A 14822-nucleotide genomic window follows, 5' to 3' on the forward strand; every position below is an offset into this window, starting at 1 on the left:
GTTGTTGCAGTAATTTCAATTACTCAGTAAAAGTACTTGTCACGTTTAAAATAAAAACCTTCTAATTTCTTTACTGGTACTTACTCTGTCCTTTACTGGCCAAGTACTGGGAGAAGACCATATGACTTTTAACTGTTTAATTATCTTTCTAGCATAATCAACAAGTTTTCACTATCTTAGTACTTTGCTAATTGTAGCTCTGGGAAATAAAAGATGTTGTTGTATATACAGCACAAATACATGAGTAATTTGATCTTGGAGCCAGCTGATGTTGTCTTTCGTTTTAATTTTCATTATGCCTTTGGCTCTGTAGCCACTCCAATTTTTATATTAGGTAGTAGTATATAAAAAGGCAATAGAGGGTTAATTGCTGTTCAGGGAAAGTGTTTAAAACCAGTACTAGCTATACCTTATAACAACATTTTTTCATAATGTTTATGCTTTTTATCTTTAGAATTTATCTGTACTTGCAATTCCGGATTGTACACATAGGTGCTGTAGAAATAGCTTGGATAGTTAGAGCTTTTGTAGTCCATCATATTTTTGTCCTTACATTGTTTCAGATGAGTATTAAAGATTTCATAGTAATTATTCACAGTTTAAAAAAGGAACTCACAAAAAGCAAAGCTAATTTCTGTGTCTGCCCCCACAATTAATAATTGGACCACTTTGTCAATTCAGTATACAATCACTATGAAATGTAGTCTAGAAACTCAGTTATGTGCTTTTAACCTAGTTGTTGCATTGATAATTGCTTTAGCAAAAAAGTTACTGCTAGATCTGTATCACAAGAGCTGGAAAGCAGAGGCAGAGCAGTGTCACATTCTGGAAAGAAGGGATATGTAGTTAGTTTGTTGTTTGCTGTAGCTTGTTTTGCATGACTTTTTAATCTCCATGTGTGTACTTTCCTTCTTGTGACAGTTTTACAGCTCCACAATAAAAGCTTAAAATGTAGTTGTTTTCAAAATGAGACTTTATGAAATATCAGAACAATATTTTGATTTAAATGAAAAATAAATAGAAAAACAAAATACTGATTAGTGGTGTTGGAAACTAACAGAGAATAGCCTAGTGCTGTGATCTCAGAACAGAAATAACCCTGAGCCTCCTCTGCATGAGAAGTGGACCAAAGCCGAGTAACTTGGCAAAAAACAGAAGCTGTGATTCTTGTAATGAGCAGTGATATTCCAAGGAATATGGGCCACCTTCTTGTGTCAGTAGCCACCCTTGTTTGCTGTGGCAGAGGTAGGGAATTAACAAAATTTATCTCGACACTATCCCTCTTAAGCATGTTGTTGTCTCTTAGTTACATACTGAATAGCATCTGGTGTTTGAAGAATAATCAAATAGAAACACAGCAGGGAGAAGCATTGATGCAAGCTGATACTTTGTCTTCTTGGGGTGGTCTGGAAGCTCTCCCCTGGTCACCATCCCACTTCTTCCTCAGCCTGGCCTGAAATGCCCAAAACATCAATTTTGTAACAATAGTGTCAGGCCAAATTTAGCTCTCAGTTTTGATTTTGTAATACCAGGTTTTCATAACTCCTAGAGCACGTGGAACTAAGCTGTTTCCATCTCTTTTTTTTCCTTCAATCACCAAGGGAAAAAGTATTGAAAACAGTTTCCTGTGGGAGATTCAACAAAAGCATTGCAGTGCTCCGTTTGTGCAATGAAATCAAAGTGACTAGAAACTGTCTGGTCTGTTTTGTTGTCTGAGGTTGAGTGATCTATTATTTCAGTAGAACTAAGATGTCATGGTGATTTTTGAAAACCCCTCATAGTAGACAGATTTTTCTTAGGTACTAAATCACCTTTAAAAAAACTGCCTCGGTAGCACCAGGATAATAGCATTTCTCTGCCACACGCAGATGCTGTAAGAGTAAATATATGAGTTTATGAAATACTCAAAAATGGCAATACCACAGGCAGGTTTAATAGCATATCTAGGAGTTACATGTAAGTGAAATTGTCTTTCATAAACTGTTATTTTCCAAAATCAGAAGGGTTGGAATCCTTTTAGTCTAAATTTCTAGCTAGGCAGGGGAAGGAAATCAACTACAAAATAGACAACTATATTTTCCCATTGCCTTGAACAGCTCTTCAAGCACAGATTGTCTGAAATAGTTGCCATAATATGTTTTTACTTTTCAGGCCATGGAGCTTAGGGAATCATTTTTTTAATATCTATATCATCTCTTTCCTCCTGGGACTGAAGCTGGTTACCATAGTAAAATGGCAAGGAAGCTGATAAGCAAGTAGTACCATTTGGCAAACAGGTTATAAATTTAATTTATTAAGACAGAGGACTGTGGAAAAAATCAATTACATTAGAAATATTTTTCTTTTCTTTTTTTTTTGCATTATTTTATTTGAAAATACCTGTGAGGAAAATTATTGTGAACAGATATTGAAAAAAATGCTCTTGCTCACATAACAAGTGTTGCTGCAAATAGTAAAAGCTTCAATTTTAAATCTCTGCAGAGCTTTGATACTTTCAACGTTACACTGAGATTTCTCCCCTTATGTTTCAGGGTGTTGCAAAGATGCCATACTGTGAATTAAATGAGCTTCTGCTTAACAGAATAAATATGGATGTCTGTCCCCTGCTACTTAAAAATTACATTGCCATACAGTTTTTGTTCCTACTTGATGAAGCATGGTCATCTGAGTCTGTCTTGTAAATCAGTCTGTGAAGTCCATTGGATTTGTGAAAAATGACGTCAGAGAGTGCTGAAAAGTTGGATTGCATTGTATTCCACAAACATTATCAATAATATCAAGTCTGATGATGTGTTCTGTACTCCCCTTTGACAATATTGGCATTGATGCACAATATGAATTGCATGCCTTGAACTGTACAGTTTGGCTATTTAAGGCATCATCACAACAACAGTATCATCATGGGTGGGCCCCACCTGGGGGACTTTTTGTGGGCGCTGAGATATACTGAAAGAGAGCTTGTTTTCAGGACTGAGGTGTTGTGTTCCTCTTTTCTGCTCAATTAACTTTTGATATATTGCCTGCTATCTGAACCACATGTTGTGCAAGAGTTGAGTTGCTGTTTTCGGGAGTTTATCTTGAGTTTCTACTATACACTTTGTTGTGAAGTAAAGTCTCAGAGTCTTGGGATTAAAAAAGAAAACTTCATATTTCCTTAAAATCTTTTGTGCTCTCAGTTTTATCCATCTCAGATATATGGTGCATGCTTATGCTGTTTCATATGCCCTGACGAATTTTCTACTCGGTGCACAACTGAATAGCTTCAGTAGAGAGGATTTGGGAGTCTTGCTGTAATCCGGCCGTGCAAAAGATGCTATTTAGTGTTAACCCCTTTGAGCCCATATTAACTGTATTGAACTCGTAGAAGTGGTGTTCACTGGCTGTGGGTTGCAATCAGTGCATCCATGGAGCAGGAATCAAAGTAACTCCTAGGAAAGCCCTATTTTGGGTCCCTTTTTAAGCTGTTTCTTCATTATAATAAGCACTAGTGGTTTTTTTATACTAGATGGGGATTTTTCATTCCTAAAAATGATCATTATCAGTCAAAAAATACCATCAAATGGCCATTGGATGCAGCGCTAGGTTGGGTAACTGGGCAGGATCTGGGTGCAAGTTGGCTGCTGTCTGATGAACCTTGGGGGAGAGATGGAGGACCTTGGATCTGGCAGGATCCAGCCAGCCTTAGAAAGAGCTGAGTCAGAATATAATTTTGAAGGGAATGTGTGAGCTTCAGGATCAGGAGTTATTTCATGTTGACGTGTATGGCCTGCACCTTCAACAACCCTACCTATGCAAAATGTGGGCTCTTTGGATGGAGAGAGCCATCTGTAGGGGATGAGAATAGTTTCCTCCTTGAAAACCAGTTATCTGCAAATACAGATAGCTGACATTGATGATAGTCACCAGTGGTTATCTATAATCTGCATGTTATTGTACTGTATAGTGTGATACGTAAGTGTGGGAACCCACTGCGGGGACATAGCCCAAAATGCAGCACTTTGATGCAGGAGCTTGGGGAGTTAGAGTGTTGCTGTCTACTGGCAGCTGTCCACAGAGAGAAATCCTCAACTGGCTGTAGCACAAGGTATTGCTTATTTTAGCGGAAAGATAAAAGTTTTCTGCCTAAATCCTGTTTCGAGGCAGAGTTGTTAATAAAATTAGTGTTACTGTCCTGAGCGCGTGGATATAGTCAAAGAGTTAGAGTAGTCCCAGTGGGATTTCTCAGACGGGTTGTTGCTCTTTGGGATGTGGGTCCATGTTTAACATGGAGGTGGCTCCTCTCTCCTGCACAGTGACCAGGTTGCTTTGGGGAGTCCTGAGCACCCCCTGTGAGCAAAGAGCTTGAGGAGTGCCTGCCACTCCTGCCCTTCAGAGCTTGGCCCTGTATTTTCAGGGAGTGGGCTTGCCTGGAAATTACTTTTTTTTTTTTATTCTGCAGTAAAGAAGTGTTAAAGGCGAAGGGTCTATTTGGACTCATTAGGGAATACAGCAAAGATCTCTATTTTTAAGAATCTTGCAGGTCTGATGACAGACTTTCCCCCTAGAAGAGATGAGAGGTGTTTTGAATAAGTCTTTCCTCAAGAGGAGATCCAGCACAGTTTCTGCAGCTCCTAAAAAGTTACACTGTGACTGACCTGTGTCAAAGGAAATGTTTACATGATACCATCGGAAGCCGTCTTGAACATTTTGCATGAACCAAATGCCACCAATGGGCATGGATTTTTTTTTTCCTATTTTTTTTTAAAATAGCTGAGAAATGAAAGATTGTGACACTGTTTTTCAGCAAAAGTTATATGACTGCTTCCTTACAAAATATAACCCATGCGGAAGCAGAAGAGCAATGTAGCTTTTCCTTTGTGCTTGTCCGTTCCAAATATGCTTCAGACTTCACAACTCTTTCTGGAGTCATGTTCACAGAAATGTATAGAATGTTTTTGTGTCTTTTTTCTTTTAGCTAGTAGCATAAAATTTTAAGTCGAAACTAGTTTAAAAAATTGTTTCAGTTTCTCTTTAACCTTATGCATACCAACATTTTCCCTTAAGTATTTTAAGTGCTACTTCAAAATAATGGTTTCTTTGATATGTTTTCAGGCCAGATATGTAGGTACACAAAAATGGAAATCTTTGTGTTCCTCTGTCAGATCTGTTTGTACGAGTCTTACTAGCTGACAGAGCAAAGATGCATTTTTTTATATATTTTGTCACAGATGCTCCAAGATACTGAATTACCAAAAGCAAGATTACAGAACTACCAGTGGAATTGTATTTTTTACCAGTGAAGTAATACATAGTGTTAAAAATGTATATTTGGGGCCATATATGACAATATTATATTTTAAAGACTAGAGAGGTAAAATACACTGGAATTAAGAGCTTGAAGTTTAAGCATGGCTTGGATTAAGGAGCTGTGGAAGGGGCTGTGTTCTGGCTGGTGCTTTGTTTCTGATGGCAGGTTTCCAAAGTGTAACCAAGTATTTTTTTTTCTTTCTTTTTTTTTCTTTTGTTGCAGCTGGTCTCCAATGTTCTCATCTTCTCCTGTACAAACATTGTAGGCGTGTGTACCCATTACCCAGCAGAGGTGTCCCAAAGACAGGCTTTCCAGGAGACCAGGGAATGCATACAAGCCAGGCTTCATTCTCAAAGGGAGAACCAGCAGCAGGTAAGAGCAACAATGGGAAATAAAAAGTGAAATTGCTACAGTAGAATTAGCATGCAAAATGTTCCTGTAGGATGGGATTTGCAGGCCTCTTGCTTCTTGATTACTCCAAGCAAGAACAGGCTGATGGTAGAGGGCAGGATTTTTAAAAGTTTGAAAGAGAGCTCAGGGGAGTTTTTTTTTCCCCAATGCCCTGACAGACTTCTCCACAGACTTCAGCATATCCTGTGGTCTATGTTCCGCAGATTAAAATTACACAGTATGCAGAGTCTGCATAGTTTTTTTTGAACCCATCATTGAAGCCATGTGTTGAATGTACAAGCAGCGCACAGGGTTCAGACTGACACTCTTTGTAAGGTCAAAGCGTGATGTGTTTGTCAGCAAAGCCACTGCCACAGGTAGCTCTAAGGAAGGTTTCAGAAGTGAAAGGTAAAAATTGGTCCACAAAACATACTGTCCCTTGATACCTCCAGAGAGAGTCCTTTTCCTGCCTTTCACAAAGGTTCCCACCTGCTTGCACACCTCTGTATACCTTATAGGCCTCAAGTGAATTGTATTTGTTAAAAAAGTTAAGATTCATCACCAACTTAGGTGTGGTTTTGCTCTAAAAAGACCTGTTGATGCCATCATACAGCCTAGCTGTCAAGGGTACCGAATGTTACCACTCTCCTAATTCATTCGGGGGTTCTTTTGCAACGGATCTTTTGTGTCCTCAAGCTTAGATACAAAAGACCTTTTGGGGCAGCTTGACTATTCCCTTGCCAACACATTTCTGCACTGCAGTACTTCTTGTGGTGGTCTGCCCAGTCCAATTTGAAATGAATCGTGAAACGGGGCTTCCACTCTTCCCTTGGGAGGTATCTCAGAGCTTGGTTGTGGGTTTGAGGAAGAGGTCAGAGGAATGAATCAACTGGAGTGTCTTTGCATCTCTGTGGCAACACACCTTAATTTTCCCTCGTGTCTCAGCCCACCTGCATTTATGGATTTGTCTTTTGGCAGTGTTTCACAAAGTACTTCCGGCTGATATACTTGCTGTTTAACCCTTACTGTGAAATAACCTGTACATGTGCCTTATTTTGATAGTATATGTATGAAAATGAGATTCATGCTCAAGGATCCTTTTTCCTTTGTAATGAATGTGGTCTCAGAAAGATGAAACGAGCAGCCGCTCCTCCTTCCACACCTTGAAATGGAGGAAAGGATTGAGCCAAGAGAATACCCCATTTTACTGATTGACTACAGCTCTGTCGTCCTGCTGAGAGACTGCCTTTGCAGCATAGCTCAAATGCTTGCGCTGTTCTGGATTTAGAAACTTCTGTGTCAGAAGTACCCAATGAAATAGCCCTGACAAATGCCCTGGCTTTATGCCTTTTTCTTCTTTTCCTCCCCAGAAAGCACTATGCTATACAGAGGAAAGCCAGAACATCAGAAAAACATGGGTCAAAGCCAGTCACTTAGAAGTACTTTCTAGTACTTCCAGCAGTAACTGTGGGTCCTGGCAGCTGGGGACTCCTAATAAGATTACTTGCTGCTACAGCCTGCACTGACATTGATCTCCAGGTTCATTTCAGATGAATCACTATGCATAATGCATTGAGATAATCTTGAGGTGATAGCAGACACAAACAAGGGCAGCTGAGCCCTCAGCTGGGAGAGGCAGTCTCCAAATAGGAGTAGAGGGATACGCAACTGCACAGCCCAACAATGTTACAGTTGCTTGCCTGTTTCTGGAGATCTGGTGATGATCCTGTGTACTGTTCTCTATTAAAGATGGGCAGATTATCTTGGGCAAAGGAATGTGTATTTTACTTTATTAAGCCTTTACCAGCATGCAAAATTAGCAAGAGAGTAAAGAAAAATCCAGAATGTCCAGTGCAGAAGAGATACTTCTTATGATTTAAGTATTTGAGGTAATCTATGGCAGAGCCATAACAGGAATCACTATTGCTTGCCCAGAATAAAATACTCCTGGATGAAAAAACAGGCATTCTCTACAATCTGTAGTGAGCAAATACTTAGGATTTGAGTAAGAGATAGGTTATTGGGACTGCACAGTTTTACTTCTGGCATTGCTTGTCTTTTGTGTCTGAAAAGTTGTTCTCTCCTTTTTTTCATCTCTTCATCACTTAACTTGTGGTGAAAGATAAGTCTTATTAAACCTGAAGACAAATGGATAGTCATAAGGCATTAAATATTTGTAGTGCTGTGAGGTCACCTTGGGAGAGTATGACACAAATAGTTAAAATTCCCATGTAGTACCAAGTTGTTGTAGGATCTGTGTGCCCATATATACATATATCTATATGTATGTATTTGAACAGAGTAGATCTGCATTGTACTCTTTCATCTGTGCCTGTTCTAGAGACTAGTGCTCCTTGGGATGCATGTGTTTAATGTATAATTCAGTGGAACTATACTTGCATCTTATTTTGAAGTGAGAATTATATATGAATTTGCTCTTGCTTTTTTTATCAGGTCAGAATGTTGCCTTGTTACACTTGTAAAACAGCAGTCCCAGTCACCTCACTGGTGCATACTAAGTGATTTTAGAGCGAGGGCTGCAGGACTTTCTAGTCATTATAGCAAAATGAAAATTGTAGTCTAGTGGAGTCTTTAATTTCTGTGTTCCATTTGAAATAAAATGTAACAGGTTTGTTGTTTTGAAGGTCTTTGAACATGGCTTGTGCTTTACAAAGTCACTTGTTACAGCCTCCTCCTATTAGCTTCAGAGGTCATTTTCAGTGATTGTGATGCTCCCAACAAACAGAGTAAAGATAATGACCTGCTCTGTAATGTGGCTCAACTTCCTAATTAGTTGCCACGAGAAGGGATGTTGTGGTACATGTATTTGTTTCACTTGATAAGCCTATATTACTCCCCAATTGTGATAGCTCAGAGTGATTAGTTCATCTCCTGGAGATCTCAAGTGTCTTGAAAATATTGGTGATTTAGTCTGGTTAAGTGCCTGTGGTGTCAGGAGGAGCAGAGGTGGTGGCTCCCAAGCAAAATTTACCCAGAAATGTATGTGAAAATCTCTTGAAGTACTAATAAGAGAAACTCAATCCCCTGAATGTGTCTCTGTTTTGCAAGCAAGTAAAAAAAAAGCATCCCTCCACGCTCATGCGCCTACAGGGAATATTCCAAACCTGTGGGTGCCCCTGAATCTCCCTTTAAGCTTCAAATCATTTAGAGGATGTGTAAAATCACACATAAAATAGCAGCTTTCACACATTCAAGGATGCCTATTATAATATGCAAATGACAACAGCATATACACCAGTTACTCTGGAAAGCATATATACGTGTTGTGCTTTTGCACTTAAGGAGCTGACAGAAGCCTGAGGAAATGTGCATGATTCATGATCTTTTTTTGTTTTTAAAAAAAAGGGTATGTAACTGTTAGTACCTGCAGTATACTAGTGAAGGTAAGAGTATCTTAAAAAACAAGTATCTTGTCAAAGACTGCTGCAGTTTTGAGAAGAGGAGATAGAAATCCCTCCAACACATCTTCTGTGTTATTACTACCTCTTCAGAGACTGGAGGCAAGAATCAATCTTTTTAAGGTACACATTGAAGGGAGGAGGAAAAGGGAAATATGGGCAGTGCTGTAGACCATAAAATGTCACAGTGCATGCTGAGCACATTTCCAGTGAATTCATCTTCTTCTCGTTCCCCCAAAGTTACTTTGTCTCCTCAGAGGAAGAAAGAAATGGGGATTTTTCAGTGAAAACTAGGAATTAGAAACCAGGAATGTGCCTATAACTGTAATATGGGCAAGCAAGAGTTTGGTGATGTGAGTAATTAGTACAGGATTGCTGACTCCTCTGAGTCAGGAACTGCTTTTGAGCCCTACTGTTCCCTGTGTTGTTGAGAGGTAATGAGCTGTTAGATAAGGTTAGGGACCTTTGTTTACACCACATTGTATCTGTGTCTTCAGGAAGGAAGGCCCTTTTCTTCCTTGTGCTCACTGCAGGTAAAGAAAGATAAAGATGAGAGTGGCACAAGCTTTTAGGATCCTTCAGCTACTCCAAAGCACTGCCCGAGGGTTGGACCACAGTGGAGCTGATCCCAAAGGAGATGCCTCCCACCTTCTTCATCCATAGTGAAAACTTCTTTTGAACTGCAAGGGGTGTGAGTGGGAATAAGATGAAGGTCTGGGCAGAATTTCTCAGAGGTGATTTCTGAAATAACACAAATGCATCCCTGGGGCACATACTACCTGCAGATTTTAATTCTATGGCTTCTGCATGAAATTGCCACCAAATTTAGAATAATAACAAGCACAGGCTTTTGTGTGAGTTTTTAGGAAAATTACCAGAAAGTCATCATTTTGTCATATAACTAATTTTTGCCTAGCATGCAAAGCTATGTACAGAACAGCTTACAAAATAATGTTATGAAAGTCACACTAAAGCTATTATCAGTAAATAAAAGTGCCAAGTGAGAGTGGAGAGCTGTGAATTGTTGATGACAGAGGTGGATATTGAAAACACTCTTGTAGGTGAGTTTACAGATCTTAATGCAATTGGGCACTAAGAGCAGTTTTAAGTGTAGTACTACATTGTATAGTTGGGCTAACTTTTCATGCTAGTTTTGTTGGGGCATTCCTTTTGACTTTCTAGCTGCTAAGAACAGGTTTGTGCCTGTTGGGGGAATGTGCTTAGATGATCTAGATAGGAAAGGAAGGAATTTTTACCGGTGCCCAGGGGTGTTGGGGTATCAGTCCTCTGGTGTTATGTGAAAGAGGACTTCATGGTGGTGTTTAGAGGCTGTGTGGGAGGTCAGACAGTATCGTTTATCAGAGTCCTTCCAAGAATGGTGGAAAGGCACTTTTTGAGTTGCATGGCTCCTTCATTTGCAAGAATTGGCAACCATGAATCACAAGCCCAGCCCAGATGAGATGAAAAATCATAATTTTTCTTGTACAATCATTGAATTCTTATTGTGGGACTGGGACAGAAGTGCATATGACCTGTTAGGGGATCAGCTGCTGGGTTTATGGAGACCGTTTCACTTGGTTGTACTCATCTCTTACCAAACTGATGACTCATTTCTCCCCAGTAAGGAACAAAGTGTGTTTGTTAACTGGGCAGCAGGTGTTTTAATTGGTTCATCTGTCTGACTCCACAGGAGCGTCTCCTGCTCTCTGTACTTCCTCGACATGTTGCCATGGAGATGAAAGCTGACATTAATGCCAAACAAGAAGATATGATGTTTCATAAGATCTACATCCAGAAGCATGACAATGTCAGGTAAGAACAGCAGCCCATCTCCTAACTGCTGGGGAGGAGGGACCCTCCCAGTGTTTGGCAGTTAACACGCAGTGATGAAGAGGACAGTGACACATAATCCAAAATAAGTGTAAAGACTCAAAAGTATCACCAGTTAACTTTTGAAAGTTTGTTTATAGGATTGCCACATTCCTGCAATGTCTTCCTTTGAGAAGCAATTGTAACTGAGTTCTTTCTTAGATTTTTTTTTTTTTCTTCCTCACCTGGAGTGAATCTCAGTAGTTTTGAGAAGGAAGTGTATTTTAGTTCAGTTATTTTTTGACAGTTTCAAGCACGCTTCTGATAAGCCACGATGGGGTGCAAGTTAAAGATTGGCAACACTTTCCATGGGGTGAATTGCAGAGCCCAGCTGAGGTTAAGGTCACCTCAAGTGGTCTCTGCCAGAGTGGAATTACAAGCAGGAGGTCTGTTAATGACAGCCCTTGGCACCTGCTCAGTCACCCAGCAGCGTGTTGCTTCTTAGTCAGCTTGGGTGAGCAGAAGAAATTGATATCCAATCTCTGGCAAATCAATCAAAATCAAACACAGGCCTTGTTACTGGGGTAGTCCAGCACCATGAGCTTCTGAACATCACCGGGTTCCCACTGTCCACTTCCCAGGGAAGAGGCAATAAAGTAGATAAAGTTGTATTTTAGTTGCTTGATATCTTTATGGGCTCCAGTTACAAAGTTAAATTTAACTTAATCTTGATGCATTTTACCTCTGCTGTTGTACCTGGCCTCTTTGGGGATCACTTACGTCTCTGCTAAGCCAGGTCCTGGAATATGTCACAGTTCTGTGAATCTATAAATACTTCTGCTGAGACACAGGGACTGGGGATAGAGAGCTTCCCTTCTTCACCTCTCCATTTCTCCTTCCAACAAGTGGTTTTCCTGTAAACTGCTTGCGTAGCTTTCTCTTGTACATAGCTTTAAGTATGCTCGTGAATTATATTTTCCAATACTTGATGCTCAACAGGTAAAAGTGTATTTCTTAAATTTCTAATATACTGTGCCTTGCATAATCTCCCAATAGTTGATGCTGGGAAATTCACATGAAAATCTGAAGCATCTGAAGACATTTCGTTAGCATTGAGGGTAGTGGGGAGAGGTAATGTACAAGTAGAAAATTGGCAGAAGGTTGCCCGCTGTTGAATGTAGAGTCTGATATAAGACTCACTGAAATCAGGACAAGTCTTTGTGAAGGCTTGGATGCACTTCATTTCAGCTCTTCATTTTTTTTTGGTGGTGACTCAGTAAACAGGTAAAGATCCACTAGCAATACTGAAGACAAAAACATTATGAGATATCAAAGACAATAATGGTTCAGTGATAAAAATAAAGAAAATACATATGGTGATGAAGGTAAAGGGAAGAGGCCTTCCAAATTGCCCTCAACAGATCATGTGCTACAGTAATTGGATTAGGTTTTGTGTCTTTAAATTCATTTTTTCCTTAACGGCACTGAGCTTGTTCCAGAAGGTGTGTAAATTTCTTGTGTCAGATGCCATTTGTGAATTTTCTTAATAAAGAAATTACTTTTTTCCAGTACTCAAAGGTCAGCTTGACATTCAAACTGAATGCAATTCGTTAGATATGACATGAGGCTAGTCATTATGGTATTATAGACTTTCACATCAATTTCCGTATGTTGTTATTTGCGGGTTTGAAAGTTATTCAGTACAGTCAAATCTTAGTAAAGGCTCTTTAGGATGACACTAATTTGAAATTTTAACTGTATCATCAAATGAACAATAATAAACTAAATTTGCAAATGAGTAACTTTAAATGGAGAGGGTAATCTGACAGAACTATTATAACTGGAAAAAATAGCCCAAAGAAAATGGATGATGATGAAGAAGAAGAATGGAGATGTGAAGACCTGAAAAGATACAACAAAAAATGATGCATGACCCAGTGTATAGAAAGAGAAAACAGTTGGCTATGATTTTCAGTTATGGCTGTGAAGTAACACGAAAGGTGAAACGTATATATAAATGCCAACCAGTTCCTTGGACTGTCCTGATGGGTAGCTAACAGGAAGCTTGCAAACACGTAATTTTCACATCTTATGAACTTTTCCATAATAGATTACCTTCTGCAGCCTAAGAGTAATTTTAACACTGTTCCTCACGGTAATGAGTGTTTAGGAATCAAGCCCTTGCAGGTGCAGATGGCCTCCAGTCCAAAGGGAGGCTGAGGTCACAAAAGACCTTGCAAGGGGAAACAATTTAAATGATCTTCTTCAGAGTATGGACTTTGTTGTCTGTGCCTATGAGGTCCTAAATCAACACCCACTGAGATAATGGAAAAAGCTGGGAAAGAGAGGTAAGAAATAGCAATAAAACAGTATATGTACTGAGAGCAAATGGAAGGTAACTTAGGAACATCTTATTTTCATGTACTTTAGGGAAATTAATAGCTAAGTATGAATATTGAAAAAAGGAAACATGATTTGAAACAAATGACTCATTTCACACTAAGAGTTCAGCATGGAGCCTTTGCTCTTGCCTGGGTGCGCTGAAACCACCTCTAGTGGGAATGACTGCAGATGATTTTGAAGCACACAGAAACACACTGGTGGTAGGTGGTAGTGTCTCAATGATGTGGATTAATGAACTGGCTGAATAAAAGCAAGCATGCTCTTTACTTTTCATGGGGAAAAGCTCAAGGGGAGGCTTTTGAGAAGAGAACACTGTAAGCAGTTTTGGTTTTGTCACTATTCAAAAATATCATAAGATCTAAGTTTTTATGAGCTAAAGGTTATTGTGTCAAGGCAATTGAGAAGTATGTGAAGTCGGTGCAAGGGTGCTGTGCCCAGCCATTGAATCTGGCTTCCTGTTGATGATTTATGAGCCGGAGCATTTCCTCCGCAGTTTGTAGGAGTGGGAAGGACTGTATGTCTGCACAGAGGTGCAGGTTTCCCTCCTCTGTCAGCTGTATCCAGTGATTTTCTTTTCCCAGTCTCCCAGATCAGTTAAAAAAGTAGATTATAAATGAAAGTAATGGATGGGAATTTTCATTATCTATTGATCTAAAAGTTTGAATGCATCGTAATGCCTGGAGCCTACGATCTTAATTTTTACTGGATCTTCAGGGTGAGGTTGCTCACCACTTTCACAGTCAACGTGGAAATAACGAGCTTCACTGACACTGAATGTTTCCATCTGGGTTTAACTTTGGCCCTTTGAACTTGAGAAGTGCAGGAGCACAGCCCTGTGCACTTAGCCGGGTTTGACATTTTGTGTGGGAGAAGTGGTTTACTAAATTCTGTTCCAGAGAAGATTAAATATTTTAATTTTCAGGGATGATTGGGTCTGGGCTTTTGGGACCACCTCTAATTTTAATTAAAAGCAAACCCAAAACACTCTACTAGTAGAAAATGCTATTCTACAATTATGTGAATTTACTCTGTGTTTGTGGGGTCTGTTTTAAAATGAGGAGTATTTAAATGACCAGTTCTTCTGTGATATGTTTAGGTTTAGTTCCTAGGTTACATACTGTGTTTTTCTTTTTAAAAAGGTTGCAGGCTTATTTTTCTTTCCTTTTTTTTTTTTTGGTTGGGGGGGGGGGCGGGGAGGGGAGAGGAGCAGGGCTAAGATACAAGAAGTCAGTATCAAACCTATGTAGAAAAAAAAATTTCCTCTAGTGCCAGTAGTAGGTCTGTAAAACAGTCATGATCCTTTAATAAGGGACAGTTCTGCCATGATATTGCTTATTGTGTTACGCTTCTCTTAGAGGGTGGGCTGTCTCTCTGTTTGGGGAAACAACATTTTATGCAAAATACAGTGGTCTTTCTGACCTGAATGGGTAAAAGCAAATCTTTTTAGAGCCTTATCAGGACTTCCTGTGAATGAGTTCATAATCTCCTGCTTATTGTTATGGAAAGTAAGGTTC

General features: G+C 39.5%; 1 protein-coding gene across 2 annotated transcripts in view; it reads left to right on the forward strand.

Moving 5' to 3' along the window:
* Window positions 1–14822, forward strand: part of ADCY5 (adenylate cyclase 5) — a 223830-nt gene that overhangs the window by 124643 nt on the left and 84365 nt on the right. For both annotated transcript variants that reach the window (XM_037396829.1, XM_037396830.1), the window contains exons 2-3: window positions 5510–5659; window positions 10787–10908. In XM_037396829.1, coding sequence (XP_037252726.1) covers window positions 5510–5659; window positions 10787–10908 — 272 coding nt within the window. The remainder of the gene's footprint in view (window positions 1–5509; window positions 5660–10786; window positions 10909–14822) is intronic.

This window comes from Falco rusticolus, chromosome 8, assembly GCF_015220075.1.
Source record: "Falco rusticolus isolate bFalRus1 chromosome 8, bFalRus1.pri, whole genome shotgun sequence".
Classification (NCBI taxonomy): domain Eukaryota; kingdom Metazoa; phylum Chordata; class Aves; order Falconiformes; family Falconidae; genus Falco; species Falco rusticolus.